The 22,955-nt window shown below is 56.2% G+C and overlaps 1 protein-coding gene across 15 annotated transcripts in view; it reads right to left on the bottom strand.

Annotated features, from left to right (window-relative positions):
• The window catches only part of LOC104635985 (ankyrin repeat and fibronectin type-III domain-containing protein 1), a 248,229-nt gene that overhangs the window by 18,217 nt on the left and 207,057 nt on the right, over window positions 1–22,955 (bottom strand). For 10 of the 15 annotated variants that reach the window (XM_075767249.1, XM_075767242.1, XM_075767241.1 and 7 more), the window contains one exon: window positions 22,661–22,789. The exons of 4 other annotated variants lie outside the window; for them this stretch is intronic. Coding sequence is in view for 7 of the 11 variants with exons in the window: in XM_075767242.1 (XP_075623357.1) it covers window positions 22,661–22,789 (129 nt within the window). In the remaining 4 variants the exon portion in view is untranslated. Of the gene's footprint in view, window positions 1–14,444; window positions 14,464–22,660; window positions 22,790–22,955 lie in introns of those variants that run through there. One more of the 15 variants, XM_075767246.1, reaches the window with a different exon arrangement.

A 22,955-nucleotide genomic window follows, 5' to 3' on the forward strand; every position in this document is an offset into this window, starting at 1 on the left:
AACTACTGAAGGCTCTTCATGCCAAGGGACTCCGCACACGGCACATACAAACCCCTACAGATGCAAATACAAGACCCCAGTTATCAAAGGAGCAGAAAAGCATCATGCAGCTTTGCTGTCACTGGGGTACAGAAACTAAGAGAGAAAAGTCAACCTGCCTGCAGGGCAGGAAGAGGCAACCAAGAAGGCCGGTCCTTCTGCCCAAGAAGCAAAGTGCCATCTGACATACTTAGGAAAGAGAAAGAACCAACTCGAGAGACTCTCCAGCAAAACTGTGCCTTTCCTCTTATGTGTAAGAGCTCCCTGCTGCCCCAGTCCTCCTCTCTCCACCCCCAGCTGCTCTTCAGAGGTGAAGATGACTCTTTTAACAGGCTTGGTGGCAAGGTGCCCAATTTCTCTGTGGTTCCCCTTCATCCAAGGAGGCAACAATGCTCTCCCATATCAGGAAAAGAAGAAAGACCCCAAAATTACATCTCTGGGAGCTGGGTTAGACCCCATTGTAACAGATCCTTGCTCCATCCGTGCCTGCAGAATCAAAGGAGTAGTGCTTTGGAGCAAAAGCACTTTTTTCTGCCAGTTAAAATATATGGCAAATGACCCAGCACAGGCAGACTGCACAATCTGGAGGAAGTTCTCTCAGAGATGGTAGAAACAGAGGCGACACAGAGAAATTTCTCACTGTTTTCCCTCATCTGATTTGCTTTTAATGAGAAGTAAAGAGATGGAAATTATTCAGAGCTCAGGAGTGAACATCTATCTATATTAAACCGGCTGCCCCAAAGATAAAAGAGTTTCCTGCCCTGTGGTTATGAGTCATCTGGACTCAGTGAAATAGTCTTGATTTATCTAGAGCTAAACTTTGCGGTGGAGCAACTGATAGCTGAAAACACCACCCACAGATGTCGTGCCCTCAAGGTAGGACCAGCCAACACCAGCTCGCCCCAATGGCAAAGCTCCATCCTGTGGGGAGGTGGTAGGAGGAGGTCCTACCTCCTCTGCCTCTAGAGTCTCAGTACAGCTCAACTAAATTTATCTCAACCTCAATCAGCTCTTGTTGCTAATTATTTACCTACCTACTGCAAACACCGCAGCAGGGATGGGTGCTTTGCCTGCCCCAGCAGTTCGGCTTTCTGGCTGTGGGATGTGTTTGCAAGTATCAGGGAGGTGGTGTGGACATCAGGTCTGCAATGCCATAAATCCACGCACCAGCAAACTCCATGGAAAAGGCTGAGGTTCTGCTAAAGGATGCACCGGGGCTGGCCAGACCCAGCTCAGGAAACCAATGCAATGAGAAATTTTTTTTTTTTAAAGCACATGAGGATGGATGTGCATAAGACAACTTCATTTTATCCCTCCTCCTGCAATGAACACAAGCAAATCCACTGAGTAGTTCATAATGTTGTGGTTTCTGCATATTCTGGGTTTTAATGTTTCCAACGCTGCAGATCTTGGCCTAGTAAACAGTGTTAATAACTGTTGTAATTATATGATTTTAAGTGCATTTTGTTGAAGGGCGTAGCCTCTCCAAGCCTCCAGCAGAGAACCAGTCCATGGCAGACAGGGCTGCCCTGTCCCGCTGGCGGAGCCCAGACCCTGGGCTGGCTGGAAGGAGCCCTGCCCCCCCAAGCCCTGCAGGACCCCCAGGATGCGCCCATGGGGATGGTCCACACCGGGCACCTGCACCACCAGACGTGCAAACCCCAGGGGGACCATGGGATTCGTCCTCCCTGCCACCACGCGCTCCTGTCTCGGGGACAGGGGCTGGAGGTACCTGGACAGGCAGGCAATGACTGTCCTGCCTGGAGGTCATGAGATGTGGCTGCTGGGGACCACGGCGGCCATCCCATGCCCTGTCCCACCAGTGGGAGCCTGGGCTGTGAAAAGGCGATGTTGCTGCGGGTGGCAATGGCCTTCCAGCCGAAACGGGAGGCTGTCTGATCCCTGCCACCCCCCATGCTGGCCGTGGAAAGGATTAGCTCATGGGCGCCTGCCCACGTGGGCAGCGAGAGGGCAGACTGCAGCCTGTGGCAGCAGACATGAGCTCAGCGCCACGCTCCCATCCTCGGGGTCGGTGTGGGTGGCTGTCACTTTGGGAAGCTGCTCCCCACCGTCTGCAGCCCGATGGCAGCAGAGAGAGAAGTCACAGGGCTCTGTGCATGAGAAAAAGGGAACCCGAAGGACGGCGGATGAAAGGTGTTAGTGCTTTGAAAGGACGAGGCTTGGGGTGGGGAGGAGGACAAGGACTGGGTCCTTGCAGAGCTCCTTGTAACCTTGTGGAGCCATGGTTGTCAGTGGTACGTTACCACAAGCTGTCCAAGTCAGTCCATGGGGTTATCCAGTGAAGGAACAGGTAAAGGACAGGACAAGCCTAAAAAACTCTCGGGGAGAGCCAAACCCAATGCAGCCAACCTCACCCCAACCTGGGAGCGTGCATCAAGAGATCAGCCGGCAGGATCAACGTACAGGCTGTTTCCAAAGAAATCTGAGCGCGAAGGGTCTTTCCTCGTTTGAGCACACTTGGCCACGCTCACCCTTGGTGCAGGCAGGAAATCACACGGCAGGGCCACAAACACTTGGGCACCAAATACTCCACTGCAGAGACTGCTCGAGCTCCTAACACACAAAGGAGCTCCTCTCGGCTCATGGGGACACGGACCAGATGTGCAGCGTCCAGGACGAAGAGGAGCTGCTGATGCATTTGTATTTTCCACTTGTTCTGCATGAGTATAAGCAATTTTTCAGGCCTGGGGAAACAGAGGCTGGATCCAAAATGGAGCACAAGTAGGGGAGCCCTTCCAAAAGAGTGGGATTTCATAACCCACCAAAAGCCACACTCAAAGCTAGGATGAAACGCTGTGCTTAGTCCCTGCAAGGAGGCAGGACTCAGGGGAGCAGCCTGCACACCGGTTACCCATCCTGAGGTGTGCGGACCTCAAAGGTATTTAAATATTGTGTGGTGACTTGGCCATGCAAAGGTGGAGCAAAACACTCCGGCTCCACAGAAACATCTGTGTGCCTGGAAAATGCACTTGCTTATAGGAACCTGGGTCCAGCGCAAGGCAGCAAACCAGATCCAGGGCTTTGTTTGTTTCCTTCAGATTCTCTCTTTTTTCCCCACTTGGCAAATCTGCTGGGGTTTGTTTTGAATGGAGCCTAAACGAGCATGCCTCTTTTGTTTAGCAATAACAACTAACTTATATAGATCCTGCTCCTGCCAGTACATTTTTGTTTGAGCTCCAGAAGCCCAATGCTATTAGCCCAAAGCTCAGAGGAGCTCAGCGTGGTGCAAGGCCAGGAGATGCTGCACAGCACCAGGGTTGGTGCAGTTTCCTGGGCATCAGGCGCCGTTTTGGCAATGCTGGTAGGGCCACAAGTTGTCTCCGCCTTCTCCATACCAGGTACGCCATGATGCATGTAGGTGCTTCTTGAGGAGCTCATGACCCAAGGCAGCAGAGAGCGGACCCCGTGGCCATGCAGCCCACCGCATCATGGATTTGAAAGTAGACTCCCGGCAGCTCGGTACCCGACTAAGCGGGAGGAGAAGAGCACATCCTGGGTGAGATCTGCCCCATTCCACCAGCATTCAGCACCCTGCACCTCCACAGGGGAAGAAGTGGAGGATTCCCCCACAGCAGCAAGGGGGGATCAGCATCATGCCTCGCCGTCCAGGCTGTTCCCTGAAGGAAGAGGCTTTTGCATCCCTTGGGGAACGCTGGCACAGGGGGTGCAGCAGCTGGAGCATGCGGTGAGGACCCCCTGGGACCAGCCCTCACTTGGCTGCCGGAGGGGCCGTGGCAGCAGGGAAGACTGTGAGCTGGACACGCGATGTCCCACAGCACGGGGCCGGCTGGCGAGCTGGTGACGTGCTCTGGAGGCACGGCCATGTCCCCCGGTGCAGCACAGCAGGGAAGAGCCCGCCTGCACGGCTCGCCCCTGCCGCACCTCCCTGCTAAATCACAGGCTCCGGATTTGGGAGAGACGGAGACTTCAGGACTCCAAGAGAGATTCGGAGCCAACCAAGTAGATCACTTGCTGACAGTCTGCAGAGGCCTCCCATAAAACACCCCGTTTCTGCAGGGCCAGCAGTATGTTTGGGGGAGGAAGGGAGCGGAGATACTCGAGCAAATTCTGCTGCAACGCAATAATGCCACTGCTTTTTTTTTTTTTCACTTTTTTTTTTAATTAAGCATCTCGATAACATTTTTTTAAGTGACCCCAGAAGGAGCCTGTGGCTCAACCTCCATTAAAATATGACTGAAATCAGACTTTCAGTTCCTTGGTCCCCTGTGACAGTCTGCCATCACGGTCAGGACTGCTGTTGTGCACACACCGTAGTCACAAAGCGGCACCGTCCTGGCCGTGTCCACACGCGTGCATCCCTCCTGGGCAGCTCCTACCCTACCTGCACGCGCAGCATTGCCGGGACACCGGGACACCGGGACACCAGGACACCAGGACACTTCTCCTTGGGAACTGTGCCAAGGGACGATGCACAGTGGCTGGCTCTCTAGCCAAGGCAGATGATGCTGATGGTATCATCAGCCCGTGAGCACCAGCCCTGAGCTGTTCTGAAGGGGGCACAGCCTGGCTCCATGCACCCCAAATCATCCCTTGAGGGATGGACAACCTAAAATCCCAGAGGCTTGCGTGGGCTACATCTGCAGACCCAGGTCAGGAAGGAGATGCTGGAGGGGAGAAGCAACACCCACATCAGGCCCTTGGCTCTGCACCCCAGCCCAGCTCCGCCGGCTTCACTGTTTTCACGAGGATTTACCCCAGCAGAGCTCCTGGCCTGCCCTGCCCTGCCCAGAAGCTCACACCTAGAAAAATCTGCTTTTCTGGTTTGCACTCCCAAGTTTCTGTGGGGATCGAGCTTAGTGGGTATGTGCATTACAGACCGAGGGGGTCCCTGCCTGGAGGGGCTCAGGACCCGCTGCTCAGGGTGCAGCATCCCCGCCACCAGCCCCACGTGTCCCTGGATGCCTCCCAGTGCCAAAAGCCCCCAGTCCCTCCCCAGCAGGTCGGGCACTGGGGATGGCAGATCTGCCGTGGGGAGCTGTGCTCAGCCCTGGGCTCCCACTCCCAGCCAGGGTAAACCCTGCTCGCTGCGCTCCCCACAATGCCAGCCTTTAATTGCTGCTTGACATTAAGTATCTGAGCAAGGAAGTCTTGGGTAAATGTTCTTGCTATGGGAACACACAGTGCTGAGTCTCTTTAATTACATTGTTTTTGTTTGGCTTTTTTTATTAGTTGTGCTGTGGCTTCCCCTCCCTGACAGGCCAGTGAAGCGCACGCTAAATATGGCTGGGTTTAAAGTCCGCCGTGAAACCCGAACCGCGGCACCAGACTGGCTGGACTCGGTGCAAGCCAGGGTTACACGGGACACGCATTCCAGCCGCCACGGTCCTGCTCCAGCCCCGTGCCCCCCCCGCCCCGCTCAAACACCCGCCATCGGAGCAGCCCGGAGCACAACCACCATGCTCCCAAACACCTATGCAGCCTCCTCTTCCTCACCCCACTAAATCCTGCCAGGAACACAGCCTAATCCTTTACTCCACGGACCCCGAGCTGCCCCGTCTCCATCGTCCCCATCACTTCTGCATCGGTCCCCATCCCACCTCGTCTCCATCGTCCCCATCACTGCCGCAGTGGTCCCCACCCCCAAGTGCCCTGCCCCACACCTGCTCAGCCCACCTCCGGGCTGCCCCTCGGGGCCGAAGAGCCCCTTCCCACAGGCCGTGCCGCTTTCATCTTCCTCTGCCCCCCTTGTTATTTTAAAGGCATTCCAGAGGATGCTGTCAGGCTTGGATGTGGTTTGGTTGGGTTGTTTGTTTTCGTACTGGAGGTTTTATGATCGCATTGGGAATGAGCCTTAATTGAGCTGCAATTCGAATTGCAGTCCGTGGGTATTTGTTTCATTTTTGGAAGGGCTTAAACGGCAGCGCAGCTTAGGCTGGAGAACGCATTTGGTTTTAACTGGAACCTCATGGAGACAGGACTGAGCAGGACGGGCCGCCCCAAGCCATGACCGAAGCCGTGCGTGGCCACCCTGGCGCCAGGTACCCACGGCAGCAACAGGCAGTGCCAGGTGTGACCACAGCCCTGCGACCACCTGAAAACGCTGCCGCTGCCGGGCAGGAGGCAGCCGGGGCCAGTCCTGCGGTGCTGAGAGCCAAGCGCGCAGCCCTGGGGCCCGACTCGGTTGCAGCTTGCAGCCACCCTGCAAACCCCTGCAAAGCCCTGCGCTCCGCAAACCCCTGCGCTCTGCAAACCCCTGCACCCTGCAAACCCCTCCAAACCCCTGCGCCCTGCAAACCCCTCCAAACCCCTGCGCCCTGCAAACCCCTCCAAACCCCTGCGCCCTGCAAACCCTTCCAAACCCCTGCTCCCTGCAAACCCCTGCGCCCTGCAAGCTGCTGCACCTGGCAAGCCGCTGCCCCCTGCAAACCTCTGCACTGCAGGGTCTGTGACCTTCTGCTTGCCCAGCACCCGAGCGAGGGAGCTCAGCACCACTGCCTGGGCCACTCAGCCCTGCAAGCTGGCTGGGTGCTCCTTGTTCGAGTCAGTAGCAGCCTCCAGACCCGAGCTGCTCACAGGGACCGCACAGCAGAAACGGACGGGACCTAAAGGTCAGCGCCCAAACTGCTCTTCATAGGATCTACATCGGTGTCATCTTCTGCTGACCATGCCCCACGCCGACTGCCAGAACTAGCAGTTCAGCCCCAGCACCCAAAATGTGCCCGATGCTTCTGGCACACACAACCCGCCAGACCTTTGCAGGTAGAGACGGGAGGACAGCGAGATTTCCAGAGCACAGAGGGACTGGCCGAGCACCTGCTCTGCATTGCAATGGCACTTCCTCCAGCCCTTGCAGGATCTCACAAGCCCGGATGCTGGAGCAGGTCAACAGTGGTCTGGAAGACACCCCCGACCTGCTGGCACCATCCCCGCTAAATCAGACTTCCGCATATTAAAAGCGGATGAGCAGTGGGGACTCACTGCCCCTCTTTCAGGAAGAAATCCTATCCCAGCTTGGCCTGCCAGGAACGAGCACCGCTCTGTGCCCAGATGCATGTGTGCAAACTCTTCTCGGGGGTATCAAATGCAGAAGCTGAGTCATACGACGCCTGGTCTCAAAGATCACTGAAGGTACAAGGAGGGGGAAAAATATCTCTGTGGGGTTGCTGGGCCCCAGCTTGGACCCAACCGGAGCAGAAGGTGGATGCATGGGGATGCTCAGCCATGCTGGGAGGAGTGAGGAGGAATGTAAGGCCACACTCATCCAGGCTTGGTCCCGTCTCCTCGCTTGGACCCTGACACCCACTTTTTAGAAGGGAGTGGGGCTGGCTGCTGCAGAAGCTGCTGTGGCCACCCCAGCCTGTGCAGGGCCAGTGGCTGCATCTGAGCGCTGCCCCGATGGGAGAAGGGGCCGCAGGGGCCGGGATAGGATCGCCCCAGCTCCACCATGAACCCACAGCCCAGTGAAGCGCCCGGGATCCCCCAGGAGCCAGGAAGAAGCACTGACTTGTCTTCCCCCCGTGATGGCTCCAGCTCGTGTGGGAGGGACACTCTGCGTTTCAGCACGGCCTCACACCAGGGCAACATCCCGCTCTGCCTCCTCCTCGCCCCCACTCAGACCCAATGGGGCTCTCCCCGCTGAGGCGGGCTGTGCCCCGCTCCTGGGATGGTGGGGCTCCGCAGCACGCACACACCCAGGCCCCCCGCTATGGTTCAAATGTTGGCTCAGCTCCCCACTCTGCTGGAAAGAGGGCTCCTGGGAGGCGCATGCCCACCGCCCGGCCCTGGGGCTGCAGGTTGCCCCGGCATGGGGGCATAGCCACCTGCCATGGGGGCTGAGACCTACAGACTCATCACAGCAGTGAGAGGCAATCAATTTGAACCCAGACCTGCAAGGATGACATGCAAATCCTTTAACCTCCTGCGCCACCTGGTGCCACCAGGAAGAATACACTAGTGAGATCCAGCTTCCATCGGAAACCACCTCTTCTCCAAAACCATGAAATTGTAGAAAATTGGCCCAAGGACTTCTGGAGGTCATCTGAACTCACTCCCCCATACCTGTGGCTGGTTCCATCCCCAGCCAACTACATCCCGCTTGTGCTTCACAGCCCTCCAGGGCACATCCCAACCCATCGCTGGGATGTCCTTTCTGGTGGAAACCCACCTTCAGTCTATCATCCTACCCAAGCCATCCAGCCAGACGGGGACCAAGCTGCTCAAGCACGCCGAAGCTGCACGATGAAAACCAGCACCACTGGCTGAAGACTTCCAGAGCTGCACCCAAAGGGGTAATAAAAGGCAGGCCACAGACATTGATCTCAGCGGGGAGGAGGAGACGACGGCCAAGACACAATGGAAGAACAGACAAACGCACACACCCGGCTCCAGAGCTGCTGCCCAGCTGGTAAATGTTACTGGAGTCAGAAAACCCCTTTCCCGCTGGAAGGCAACCAGCAGGACCCAGCCGGCAGCGCTGGGCACACTGGCCACTACCACAGGGTGTCCCTGGCACCGTTACCAAGAACAGCCCCCCCGCCCCTGTCGGGGATCTCCTCGGGCTGCCGGTGGCATGTCCCAGGCTGGCTCCTCATTCAGCACAGCTTCATGCCAGGATTTGCTCCTGGCTTGCTCCACGACCAGCTCCCAACACCCACTGAGGTCTTCTCCTCTGACAGGAGGGTCCAACTCCACTGAGCAGCCCTGCTGCCGGTGCCGTGCCAGCACCAGCCAATGCAATGCCAGAGGAGCTGGTTCACTGCCACCCAGCTACAAAAGCACTCATGGCAGAGTCAACCTTCCCTCCATGCATCTCCAGTGGAGTCAGGGTCCAAAGGCTGCGGTCCAAGAGGAGAAGCTAACTTTTTCTTGCCATTTTGCTAGAAAAACCCCCCAAGTGCTTGAGACCTCACCACCAGCCAGGCCTCCTTCCAGCCAAGGTCTGCCTGCTGCCTCCATCAGAGTGGAGCTTTCCCACCTCATGTGTCACTTTATTCTCCTTCTAGCTGCAGAAAACTTTGAGATACCATCAGGTGGAAAAGCTCAAGCTGAGGATAACAGAACCTGTGGAGGAATAGTCAGAGTCCCCAGGACAAGAAGTAGAAAAGATTTCCACCCTAATAGAAAAGAGCAACATTAAAAACCATAGTAATCACTAGGTCAAACCTCCGACCATCAGGACACACACATCCATCCATGCATTGGTGCAATCAGTGCTGCTAAGCACGCCCATGGGTGAAGCAGGAGTGCAAGTGCTGTTTCCCAAGGTCTTGCAGGACATGAGAGCACTGGGAAACACTCTTCTCATTGAGCGTTGCCTCAGCTTCTCCAGATCTAGAGACACAACACTGCCCAAGTTGACCTGAGCTCTGTTCCTTGCTCTACCACTGAGGGCAAGAGGGAGGTGATCCCCTTGGCCAGCGCCACAGTTTCCACACACGGGAAATGGAGATAAGGACAACGTCATCTTTTGTAACGTGCTTTAAGACTTGCTAATGAGGAGCACCAGACAACAGCTCGGGCTCCTTGCAGCCACTACTTCTGACCTGGACTTGTGTGGGCAAGGGGGTGCCCCGGAGATGGGAACGGGAGGTGCTCAGTACAGCTGGAGAGCAGCGGGTGCAGTGGCCAGAGTCTCTTTGCAGATGGGGACTTTAGCAGCTATCCTCTGCAGAGCTCTTCCGAGCATGCACAACCATGCTTTCCAGAGGCTAACAATTTGACCAAATCTGTGTTGATTTCCACCAGGAATGCACCAACCCTGCCAAATTTCAAGTCTCTTTTCCAAAGCATGGAGGCACCAGAATTCCTCAAACAAAGACAGGAGAAAAAAAATGTTGGCAAAGATACCATTTTTCCCCAACCTTCTGCTGAAACTTTAAGGGGGGGGGGGGGGGGAAGAGAAAGTTGTTCAGCCTGAGGCAGAGCGAGCATGGAAAAATTCAGCCCAAAAAGTTAAAGTCTGGCAAAGGTATAAGCAAATAAACTTCCGCTGGAAAGTGTTATACAGCCTTAACAACAGGCAAATGCTGGCTCCGTCTACAATGACTGTGTTGGGCGAGAGGTGCCCTCCTCACTCCTCATCCCTCCATGGCGGCACACAAGGATGACTTCCCTGCAGCACAGAAGAGGGAGGGTTGCAGGAGCCAACGGCTGCAGGTGGTCCTGGAGATGGGAAGTGGCAGCACAGGGCGAGAGGAGACCACTCCAACCCCAGCACCTCAGAGGTCTCTCAAAGCACTTGGGAGATCCCTGTTCACATGGTTACAGCGAGCAGGAACTTCGAGCCAGACCTAAACTGCGTGGGCTCCTCCATCACCAAAAGGGTGGGAAACATCTCACAGAGCTGGTGGCCTCAACACACAGTGGGTACTGCTGTGTCCTTCCTCCCCCTCGCCATGCCCTGAACAGTGAAAGCGGGAGTGGAGACACCCTCATGCTCCTGGGATACCCTGCTCATCCCACCATGCTCCTCACCCTGCTTCTCCTGGCTGTGTGCTGCAAGACAGCTTTCATGGAACCAAGTTGTCCATGGACCTGGAAAGCCTCTCTAGGTGCCCACTGCATCCTGGCACATGCTGACCTGGGATGTCACACCTTGTCCCCGGTGTTGACATGGGCTGGCTCAGGCTGCAGTCACACCTTCTGATATACTGTGCCAACAAGCCCTCAGCCCAGAGGGTTACCCCCAATTTTTCTGGTGACAGACCAAATGATGCAGTACAAACACAGCCGTGGAACCTAGCAAGTGTGATCTCTGGGTAAAATGTGGGAGCAGGATGAGGGTACCACTGTCACAGACTGCCTGGGGGACCTTGAGCAGGTCACTAAAGTCCTGGTGCTGCAATGGGGTGCTTACCATCCCACCTAAGACCAGGGATAGCAGCAGTTATGGCAGCACGGTCCCAGTGTAGCCCAAGGACAGCTCTATCCATCTGCTGGCATTTCTACCCGGGGCGAGGAGCAGCTGCTTCCATGGCACAGCAGAAGGATGAGGTGAGCACGCCGGTGCATGAGGAAGGCAGCCTTGGCTCCCTGTGCAATACAGCACCCCGTTCCTGACCTGCCTGCATCATCAGGAAAGAACATGGCCAAAGAAACTTCATGAATTCATGTGAAGTTCACCCAAGTGGAGCTCTGCTCCATGAGCAAAACTGCTTTTCTGCTTGCCGCGAGCCTTCTGGAGCTCGTGACCGGGGCAGAGCAGGGCCAGGAGAGCGCCAGGAGGATGGGACCTCTCGGCAGCGTCAGCCTTCCACTGGCACAGAAAGCAGGCAAGTGCTCCACCGGCTTATCCACCTCCCCGCTCAAGGAGCAACAAGAATACGTTCAGAGCGGAGGTTCTCTCAGACAGCCCCTTGGACAGCCAGCAGGACACTGGGTATAGACAGGGAAAGCAGGAGCATTAGCTAAATGTCACGCCGGCTTATCTGTGTCCAGAAGCAGCCTCCTCGCTTCCCACGGTTTGGCCCGCTGCTTCACGGGATTCGAGCGCACAGGGAAACCCGACACAGCTCTGCTAACCGCGAGCACCCGCCTGGCGCGGGGCACGGCAGGGCTTGGCTCCGAGCTGCCCCCGCAGCGCATGGGGCAGTGACGGGGCACCCGGCAGCGCCTTGGCATGTGTTAGACTTCAGATGACCTGCTTGCTCACCAGCAAACCCATACCTGCACCCAACCTCACTTTCTGACAGGGTCCAGAGGCAGAGCAGTCCTTCCCAGCACTCGAAACCCAATCAGGCCTGACCGGGCTGTGTCTGCCCTCGGGGCTGTGCCCGGGCACAGGCAGCAGGGACTGGCCCACTGCTGAGTCTCTCCTTCTGGGCTTCCATCTTTGGATGTTGGCCAGGCTTGCAGAAAGGCTGAAGGCTCCATCACAGAGCAGAAGCAAGCACCTTCTGACTCCAGAGCCCACTGCATAGTGATGTTTAAACCCAAAAGAATTTGTTTTAAGATTACATCTGCCTGGATCTCCCCAGACTTGGAAAGAGTTGCCTGCCCACCTCGTTCCTGCCACTGCCTCTGACCAGAATAACTGCCTCCTCTTCCCCAGCCAAGATGCTGATCAACGAGAACACCACTTGTGGGGGGAAGAAAGACTCACTTTTTTTAGCATCTGCTGCCTGGGCAGAGCAAGTTCCAGCCGTGCAGGACACAGCACATGCAGCACAGAAACCTTGACCTTGGTGCTCTTTGCTGGAGTGGTAACACAAACTAACAGCTCCAGGTTGCGATCCCAAACTTACAAAGCCGTAGAGTAAAGTTCGACCTGCCAGCTCTGAGCTCGGAGCCAGCCCACATCTTGTCCGTGGGGCTGGGGGAAGGAGTTTGCCAGCAGAAGACCCCAGTTGTCAAGTGTCCTAATGCAACAGCCAGCTACTTCATCAGTAGATCTCAAAGTGCCTGAGAAAAGAGGTCAGCGTTGCTGTGTTCCTTTTAAAAAGTAAGAAACCAAGGCACAAAGAGGGGCAGATCTTGCCCTCAGTCGCTCAGTGGGCCATGAGAAGCCAGGTCCCCCATGGCCCAGGCCAACGTTTCATCCCTGGCCCCCAGCCCAGGCCACTCTCCTCCATGATGGGTGAAGCCCACAAAGTTTGATGAGTCAGTTTGGGTTGGGAACTCCTTTCCTCATCCACGACATTTCTCCCCTGGCCAACCTAGCGCTTAAAAGTGGAGCTTGGGGGTGGAGAGAAGAGCCAAGCCTGCAGGAAGAGCCGAGTAACCATGCTGCCAGATCTACCTGCAGTCCCTGCCATCTCAGGGGCTGCAACAACCACATGCTTGGAAAGCTGTAGGGTTTGCACTCAGACCTTCAACTCAACAAGCCACAGCATCCCACCAAAGGTGATGATGGTTCCTCTTGGGGCAGTGGACCAGGGTCACTCGTGATAACACCAAGAAGAGATGTTTCTTGGAGCTCTGCTCAGCTCAGCAGCTGCTCTGGTGGCCACGCTTAACAAATGCCACCACATAATGTCATACGTTCATTTTTCAAAGCTCAGAAACAACAGCTTCTCATAGCAGACCATCAGTAAGATGCCTGCCCTGACTTCAGGCAGGAGAGATTTGCCTCCCAGATACTAAGTGGTGAGCCCTTACAGGCCCTGCTTGGGACACTTCTGGATGGAAACCACTCTGTCTTAACAGACCTGGAGGGGGCTCAGGTGAACCTCCGCACCGTGGCAGAGTGAAGACCATCTGCAGTTTCTCATGATGACACTAGAAGCTGCTGCCAGGTGTCCTCTGGACAAAGCAAAGCATGAACCTCCTCCACAACGCCCAACAGCTCTTTGTGGCAGAAGATCATCCCTGTCCTGCCCTCACTGTTAGCAGCGCAAATAAAGGCAGCAGAAGCAAAGTGAGATGAGGAGCAGAATGTCCCTGGTGAATGAGCTACTGCAGGATGTGCTGGGGTAGATGGACGAATGTTTCAATGTTGGAGAGAAGGGGAGGAAACCTGGAAGTGAGGAGCAGAGGGGAATGTAACTGCTTCTCCCTGACCTTCTGGCATGAGGCTCGGAAGAGGTGGAGTTCGCTTGGGCTCACAAACCTTCTCTGAAAAACAAGTCGTCAGAAGAAAGGTGGGTAAGAGGGATGGGTGTGAAGCAAAGTGATGGGGAAGAGTGAGTGCGAGGGCAGCAGGAAAGACTCAAGCAAAGGTGCAGAGAGATCCCAACACAGCCGAGGACCTGGTCCTCAGTGTCCCAAGTGTCCTGGGCTGACTTCTACCTCCAGTTTGGCCTCCCCACTGAGTGCTGCCCATCCTGTTAGCATCCAAGCCAGTAGGTCCAATATTGACCTGGCACCAAGTAGACGCTCTCCAGGAAGATAAACAGGAGGTTCCTGGAGCTCTGGCAGGCAGAAATGTCTCAGCCAGTAGGAAACTATCAGAGAGCAGAGGAAACCTGCGCAACAGGGACTACTGCTGTTTGAGGGACAAGGGAGGATTAACAGTACTCAAATAAAAAGTGCCGGCTGTCAGGACTATCTGGAAACACGAGGTGTTGACGGTCCTGCATCTCCCCACCCCAGTGTCCCTGGCAGCATCAGGAGCAAGGCCAGTGGTCCCTTCTGCTCCCAGGGCAAAGCTGTCCCCAGGGCTGGAGGAAGCGTCGCCGTGCAGCCTGGGGGCTGGGGCAGACCACCTGCCTTGCTGGGGCTGCTCCAGACTCATCTGCGCTGCCCTTCCCCAGGGGCAAATTGGCTCATGGAGCAGCCAGGTTCAAAGCCAGCAGGTCTGAAGACCCAACCACTAGTAGGCAACCAGGACTGTTATCAATATTCCCACTAAGAGAAATATATTGAGATATTTTTTGTGTGCTAAGAAGACTGGGAGAGCCAAGACCCTCAAATCCAGTGCACTGACACTATGGGAACACCAGCTGGTGTGGAGGATCCATGGGGCCATCAGGAAGGGCTTGACTTACATGACAATTCAGACATCCGAACTAGGATTGTGGCACCTCTGCACTTTCCCAGCAGCATAACCATGGGGCTTGGGCTGCCTGCTGTACAAATCCAGGCAACTGGTACCTTCTGTGCATGGACACATCCATGGAGAAGAACCAGTGGAGATCCTGCAGGATGAAGAACATCTTCCATACTCCTCAGCAGGGACCAAGGCATCCATCCTGCTTTGCATATCCAGGCCATGGGAAATGGCAAAGAGATGATGAGAATAAAACAAAAATCAGGCAAATGGGGACTTGACAGTGTTGGCTTTATGGCTGGACTCAATAATCTTAAGGGTCTTTTCCAACCTAAATGATTCTATGATTCTAAATGGGCTATTTGAGAGAAATCAAAGTGCGCTGAGGATTATGGATATGTTGCACTGAGAAATAATCTCAGTGGGGCTTGGAGGTATCAGCTACCAGCAGAGGGAAGCGGCCAGAATAACACATCAACACAGTATTTTAAATTTGTCTTTTAAATAAATGATATTTGCTTCCTGTGCTCTCACTGAGGAAGGGATCTGGCTGAGGGCTCCAGTCCCAGACAAGGAGAACCTGGAAATCAGTCTTCTCTGAACATTTTCCTTCCTTTCCCAGAGGGCTCAATTTTTCCTGCTGAAGTGACATGAGAAACAAATGCAGACGGGACTGCTGGACCTGCTGGAGCCAGCACCTGCGGCAGCAGGTCACAACACTGCACACAGAGAGGATCTGGTCCTTGTCTTCTCCCGACCTCTCCAGCCTCATTGTAATCACAAGCCAAGCTGCCTCTCCCCAGACGAGGAGGAAACCTGGGCTGATGGAGGCTTGCGGCATCAGGAGTGGAGGCACAAGCCTGGCACAGACCCTACGGATTTGGACAGCCCTGAACCCCCCCTGTGCTGCCCCCCTTTCTCACCCAGACCCAGCAGCTGGGGTGCGCCCAGCTCCCAGCCAGCAGCACAGGGCAGCAGAAGCGGAGCTGCATGGACTGTGACTCCTCTGCCATTGCAAAGCCCTGGCCAGGCCAAGGACCGGCTGCAGCAGGAGCATCGGTATCACGGTGAACAGCAGTGACCCTTGAATCACAGAATCACAGAATCCCAGACTGGTTTGGGTTGGAAGGGACCTCACAGCCCATCCAGTGCCACCCCTGCCATGGGCAGGGACACCCTCCACTAGCCCAGGTTGCCCAAAGCCCCATCCAACCTGGCCTTGAACACTGCCAGGGAGCCAGGGGCAGCCACAGCTTCTCTGGGCACCCTGTGCCAGGGCCTCACCACCCTCACAGGGAAGGATTTCTGCCTCACATCTCATCTCCATCTCCCCTCCTCCAGCTTCAGGCCATTCCCCCCTTGTCCTGTCACCACACTCCCTGATAAACAGGCCCTCACCTTGAGCCTCTGTCTGTTGGCACGTGACTCATAGGTAATGAGGATAAAAGGTGATTTTCTGCAAAAAAAAATCATTCCCTTCAAATGCTTTCCTAAAGGCAAACCCAACTTTCAGGGAGATATTTTGGGGACTCTCTCCTCCCCGTCCCTGTCAGTAAGTCCCTCACAGTCACTGGTGAATCCTTGTCCCACCAGCTCGGGGGCGGGTGTGAACTCCGGCTCCCCCCACATGCCCACAGGCATCGACCACGGCCATCCTCAGGGTGCTGGGGAGAAAGCCAAGCTCTTGAACCACATCCCCCACCGAAAGCTCTGGGGCTCCCTGACCGGTGTCCACCTTGCCCATGGAGAGGTATCCCCAGCGGTGGGGGGACGGCAGCACCGGGAGCAGCCAGGCCCCCCCTCCCGCCCCGGTCCAGGGGAGTCTGTGCAAACAGAGCCATCCTTGTGTGCTGGGGCTGCAGCTCCTCTCAACTGCATTTATCGCCTGCAAAACGACTTTCTAGCGTCCTGCTGATGGCAACGTCAATCTGCCCCGCCGCGGGGAAGCTCGGGCTGCCCGGAGCCCTTGGGCAAGGGGCCCTGCTGCAGGCCGGCTCCCCAGGCAGCCCGGACACCCCGGCAGAGCACAGCGCGGTGTGGACGTCCAGCTTCTATACGGCTAATTCAATAAGTCACAGATACCATGACTTCATAAGGCAGAGAGGCTCCACAGCTATTAGGGGAATTGGGAGCGGGGGGAGGAGGAGCTGAAATGGAGAAGGGATGGAGACGGGGAGGGTGGAGAGGGGGAAGCTAAGACAAGCAGCAGAACAAAACATCCCATAAATCATGAGGAGCTGCTGAAATACCAGAACAAATGACCCCATAGCTTGGCCATTGTTCCCGAGCGAGGGCTTAAAGCGCTCCCAGTCGAGACAAAGCGCCTCGCGTTTCGTTTCAACACCGTGCTGGCCTGTCCAGGACCCGCGCTCAGCACAACCGAGCCGTGGGCGGCTGTGTTTCACCCTGGATTGATGGCCGGGACCGTCGGGATGTGGGAGGCAAAGCTCTCGGCAAGGCTGAGCATCCCCACACCGCAGCCGGCGCAGATGTGGTGCCCACATCTCAGCCTGCCCAGAGCACCTCTTGGCTCCCAGATGCCCACACACCTCCCAGGCTCTGGCACTCTTCCCCTTCCACTGGAAGGCTCAGGGTGGTTTTCCCTCTTCTTTTCCCTCCCTCAGGCTAAGAGCTTCCTTGGCTGGGAAGAGAAGCAGCTCCAACCTCCTCTTGGACGTTCAGATTAAGCTGTGAAACCCAGAGGAGCTCTGAGCCCTCTGTCTGTACGGTGGTGCTCCTCCTCGCCTCCCAAAAAGTTGCTGACAATTCTCTTTGGGCTGGCTTTCCCCAGCAAACAGACGACTGTCAAGCAAAGAGTCCCGGGGAAAGTTCTGTACGACCGTGGACTACTGCGACGGGAACAGCACAAGGCTCTCGTCGAGCTTTGCAGTAGCAGCCCTCCAGCGCTCTGGCTCAGGAACAGTCAGACGGATCAGTTGGCACCTCGGCACCTCCCACGGGCTCTGCAGCCCCCCGGGACGACCGCACCTGGGTGCCAGAAGACCCCTGCCGATGGGGACAGGTCCAACACGCTGCCTGCCCACCTCACTGACAGCAGCTATGGAAGGCAGCGAGCAGTGCCAGGCACTTCCATGGCCCCAGCACAGCAGTTTAGGGAGAACTTCCCCACCACACGAGACCACTTAAACCCAAAGGGGAAATATTATTGCATTATAAAGTTTTAAATAACTTTCATGAAAACACTTCCATTAAAGACCTCTTGCTTTATAACCAAAACCGAAACACAGGGCAGAGCCCAGCAGCAGTCGCGTGTGCCGCCTCTGCCAGCCCAACGGTGCCAGCGCCGTTCGTGTGCCCGGCGGCTGCAGCTCCTGCCCTCGTGGCACCGTGGTGCCATGGTAGAGGGATTCCCGCTAGCCATTACACCCAGCCCCGGTGCTGGGACATCGCGGGAAACTCACTCCACAGCTTCCCACCCGGGCGGGCACGGCCTGCGCTCGGAGCTGCTGGGTAGGCAGGGCTCTGCACATCCCTCTCTTCGGCAGAGGGGAACGGGGAGCTGAGGTTCAGCAATGTGCCAGGGGTCAGGCAGCAAAACAAGATGCAGGCAGGGCTGAACCCGAGCCGGCTGGCTGCCTCCTCACGTGTCTAACCACCAGACGACATGCTCCTGCCAGCGTTGCTTTAACAGCTCGTGGTGGGCAGCCAACGAGCAGAACTGAGATAACGGGATGGGGGAAGCGAGGAATGTGCTGCATTTTTCCTGAGCCACCATGGGAATAGGCTATTCCGACCACGGATTGCAGGGAGGCTGACCGACACGAAAAACTCGAGGAACCCAAATAGAAAGGCAGCAATAGAAATAAACAATCAAGAAGAAGGAAACGGAGAGGAAAATCAGAGTGGACAACAAGAGGTGAGTATGGGAAAAGGAGCGTGTGGGGGAGGACCAGCAGAGGAACAAATGGAAGAAGGAAAACCAGACTGAGAGGCAGGAAAGGAAAATGAAGAGACAAACGGGTGCCAGGAGGAGAAACCTGCCAGAGCTGGGAGGATGCGAGAATGGGACAGAGGCTCCCAGGCTCTGCACACGCAAGACTAAACCAGCAGGTCACAGCCCTTGTATTGGAAGACTCGCCTAAGTAAACGTGGACCATTTCTCAGGGGACGCGCACAAGAGGAGAGGAGGGTCTCTCTGCCTCGATTCACCCTAAGCGGGGGGAAAGGGATGGCTGGTGTTCCTGGGTTGCTGCAGGGACAGCAGGAAGGCTCCAGGGGAGCTGCAGGCTTTTGACTCTTCCCTCCCACAGCAGAAGGTGGTGAGCTTCAAATAAAGAGTGCTTTTGTCTCGCACGCCTTCATGCTATTTAGGCTTTGGAGCTAGATTAGAATCAGAGACTAGGAGAAAGCAGAGCTTTAATAAATCAGACCCCAAATCCTTCCTTGCCCCAGTTACCAGGTTTTGCCTCATTTGGAGCTCAAGCTGCCTCGGTGCCCTGCGAGCCACAGCATGCACCATCCAGCGAAGAGGAGGAGAAAGAAATCAGCAAACCTAAATAAAACCAGTGATGAGCAGCCCCCAGGTTTCTCCCCCAAGCTTGGGAAAGCCTCGCGCTGCCCCGCTCCCCGCGGTGCTTCTCCCCTGGCACATCCCGGCAGCGAGACACCGGGGAGCGACAGGCTGGGGTGACACGGCACATTCACGGGCCCCAACACTGGGGACTTTGTGGCACTGGCCTTAAAAAAATAGCCTAAAAAAAGCCTAATAATGAAGTATTTATTTCAGTAAACAACATATGAATGAAAGAAGTGTTTTCTCAATACTTCACTTTTTCCCTGCCTTCTCTCCCTTCCTCCCAGCAATTTTTTTTTAATAAGTGGAACTAACGAGGCTTCGCTCACTAACGGCTGTACTCGGGAGCAGGACCACGCTCCACTCGCCCGGTGCAGCACACAAACACGTGCCGTGCAAATAAAGCCGGCCTTGTGCCGGGAACAAACGCGATCCGTGAGTGCGTCCTACCCGGCAAGATGTGCTCCAACGGACCGTGAGAACTGTGACGGGAGCATCCATGTGCTTTTGGGTAGGCAGCGTGGGACATTCAGCACCTTATTTATTATGGCAGCAAATAACCTGCATCTCCCGGCCCAGAGAAATGCCAGTGCCCAGTGACCCTGCCCCGCAGGGCTTCCAGGTGTCCCCAGGGGCAGGGAGAAGGGCCAAGGGGAGATGAAGGGATCTGCTGTCCCCATCGCACCTGGCAGTGCTCAGCGCAGGGGACACAGTGTCAAGCAGACACTGCGATGCTGTACAGCTCCTTCTCTCCCACTTCAGCTCCATCCAGCCCTACCTGAGCACCTGAACAACTGAGAACACTGGAAAACTGAACTGGCTCAGCATGCCCTGCATGGGGATGAGAGGTAAGGATGCTTTCCACTATGGCAGAGACACGAGGGGTAGGACTGACCGAGTTTTTGCAGACATTTCAGGCAGAAAACACTAATCCCTCCACCAGCCGGGCAGCCAGCTTTTCAAAGCAATGGGCACTGATGATGTTGTGCTTATAATCTCTACCTCCTCCTCGGCAACAGGTAACAGCAGGTCCAGGAGTCCTTCCTTGCCTTCAAGGCTTGGGATTAAGATGGGCAGGATTCTCAGAGCCGCTGATTTGGGAAAACACGGGTCCATTGCCTTTCCATCCCCCTCCTGCCCGCATGGGATGAGCTGACCCCCCATCACACACAGCGTGGACATTCGCCCTCTGCACAGAGGCAGGTAAAACGATGCAGTGGTGACCTTGGGTTAAGCTTATAAACACATACAGATTTGATGCATGTAGATATTTGCTCTGGAAGCCAACTTAGGCATCTGTAGATTTGCAAGGACATGAGCCACGCTGTCCGTCGGCCACAGCACCCAGCAGCCTTGCCCGCAGCCCAGGACATGCGGTGCTGGGCGTGGGACGAGCAGGGGCAGCGACACCCGCCGCTCCGGAGACCCTTCCCCTGGGTGCAGCACGATGGCTTGGAGCGGCTAACCGAGGATGCTGATCCTGCTACGATGATCATGGATCCCTGAAGATGTATGGGGGAAGGAGAGAAATGATGTCTCACACCATGGAAAAGGCCAGGTGCCCCCTTTGCAGGACACAGCTGCAGAGGAGGCTGGTGCTTGTATGGGAAAAGCCTCCGAGTGCCTCCTCGAGGGTAAGCGTGCACGTGTGGACCAGGCACACGTGTGAAAACCTGCCTGCAGTGTGCCCGTCCTGCCGGGGAGGCAGCGCTCCGTGCTTCGTGCGCGGGTGCCCCCAGCCGCTCTTTGGCAACTGGGCAGCGTGCACGTACAAGGCAATTCAGTTCCTGCACTGCAACGCCGCAGCTAGCGCAGCTCCTGGCTCGTCTGCTTAACACGGCAACGGGGAGAGGCTGAGCAAGCACAGCGAGATGGGCAGGGGCCTCTCCCCGCCGCTGTTCACCCAGCTCCTCGGCACCACGACCCCCTGGGTCACCCCTCCTCCGTGCCCGCCGCTGAGCGCCAGCGAGCCCCAGCACCCGAGTCCCAGCACCCCTGCCCACCCAAGCCGGGCTACCAGGTCAGACATCTGATGCGGCTCAAGGTGTCTCCAGCCAGGGACAAAACCCGGGACCGCAGGGCAGTTCCCCCTCCCCGGCCGGACCAGCCGTGCCCATGTCGCTGCAGCAGCGGTGACATCAGACCTTCTCTTCCGGACCTCACGCTTTCCAGCCTCCATCTCCAACGCGATGGCACGTGGCAAACTGAAGGCAAAAGGGATTCTTCCTCACCAAGAGCTCGTTTCCGAGCTGGCTTACAAAACCCCATCAAAGAGCATCATCTGCTGCGGGGTCGCTGCTGTACAAGGTGCTTTGCAAACTCATCCCAGACAGATGGTTTCCCCCCGGAAAAATGACACAGAGTGAGTGAAAATGTACCACAAATATACCTTGACACAGCAGGGCTAAAATGGGATCCGGGGGCTTCAAAGAGACAGTTAAAGGGAGAAAAGAGATTTACTGACTTCTCTTGCTTCTTTACTACGAATAAAGAGGAACTCTGATTGTTTTTAATGAGTTCTTTGCTTGTTTTCCTATTTGGTAGATTAGAAATTCACCTATTTGTCTATTTGAAAGATTCATAGTAATTGCAGAACAGCTTTCCTGATGACATCGTTTCAGCAAAGGGAAGAAAGTTGTGCAACTGGAGAAGAAAGTAATCTGTCACCAAATAGCTTAAATTCTTTGTCTGGCCTCATTAATACCTAGTTAGCTTTGATGCCTAACTAACTTCACAGAAGCCTTTGAGGAGAACTCCACAACCTCACACTGAAGTGTTAGACCATACAACAAAAGCCAGAAAGATCTCCAAAAAAAGCAGAGAAAATGAAAACCAAACTCGACATTCCTGCAATTTCTAAGCATTTCTTTTTTTCTAAGTTTTACCCTCCTTTATCCATCTAAGGAAGCAGAAAGCAATGCAATTTCCAGTTCTTTTAAATATCCTTAGCAGGTCACCTCTAACACTGGGAGGGTTGACTGTGATCTGTGTCCAAGGCTGTTGCATCAGAGCTTAGAAACCCAGGATAAATTACTCCCCGCTCAAGCAGGGACTGCAGTTTGAGACCTGTGCTCGGCACGAGGGGCCCCACGGGCACCGTGGCGGCGGCAGCGGCAGCGGGGAAGGAGGGAGCACGGCATCCCTGCGGAGTGGGGTGGCTCGCGCTGGGCAGCCCCTCACAGCACTCACCCCGGGCACGGTGCCAGCGGGGAGCCCCTGTGGCCCCCGGTGCCCCCCGCGCCGGCTGCGGCCATCCCGCCGTGGCGCTCAGCTCTGGTTTATCCAGCGGAGCTGCGTCAGGCGGCGAGGGGCTGCGGGATACATCCTCCGGCAGCTCCTCCAAGGGGTGCAGGGAGGGAAGGGAAGGGGAGAGGAGAGGAGCAGCCGGCGGCGGGGGCATGTCCGCATCCCACATGAGCCCTGGAAGACCCCCATGGCTCAGATGGGGGGGTCTCCTCCAGCCCCCCAGGGAAGGAGGGGCTCCCCGCTGCTCCCTGCCCTGGGGCGAGGGGGGATGTTTTGGCTGGATACCCTGGGGAGCTTCTGCAGCAGACGGAGGGGCTGGAAGGGGTGTTGTCCCACGGGACAGGGACAGAGAGTGGCGGCAGTGGGGACAGGGGCCGGGGGGGGACTGGAGAGGCAGGAGCTCCTCTCCCCCAGCCCTGTCCTGCAGCTCTTACCATTCAATGCTCAGAGACCTGGGCCGGAAGGCAGACAGCTCGGCCGAGGCATACTCAGCTTTCCTTCTCTTCTCCTGCTTCTGCTTAACCGACAAGCGGTGGGCAAACCTAGAGAGGCTGCTTTCCGACCTGGGGAAGGGGAGAGGAAAGGCATTAATGTCACTGAAGCACCCCGGCTCCCACAGGTGTCCACGGCACAAAGCCAGGCGATGCTCGGAGCTGAGAGGAGGGGGGTCCCCGAGGGTCAGTGGCACCGGGACGGAGCGGCACCAGCGTCGGGGGGAAGAAGCAGAGC

Source organism: Balearica regulorum, chromosome 15 (genome assembly GCF_011004875.1).
Source record: "Balearica regulorum gibbericeps isolate bBalReg1 chromosome 15, bBalReg1.pri, whole genome shotgun sequence".
NCBI classification, from domain to species: Eukaryota; Metazoa; Chordata; class Aves; order Gruiformes; family Gruidae; genus Balearica; species Balearica regulorum.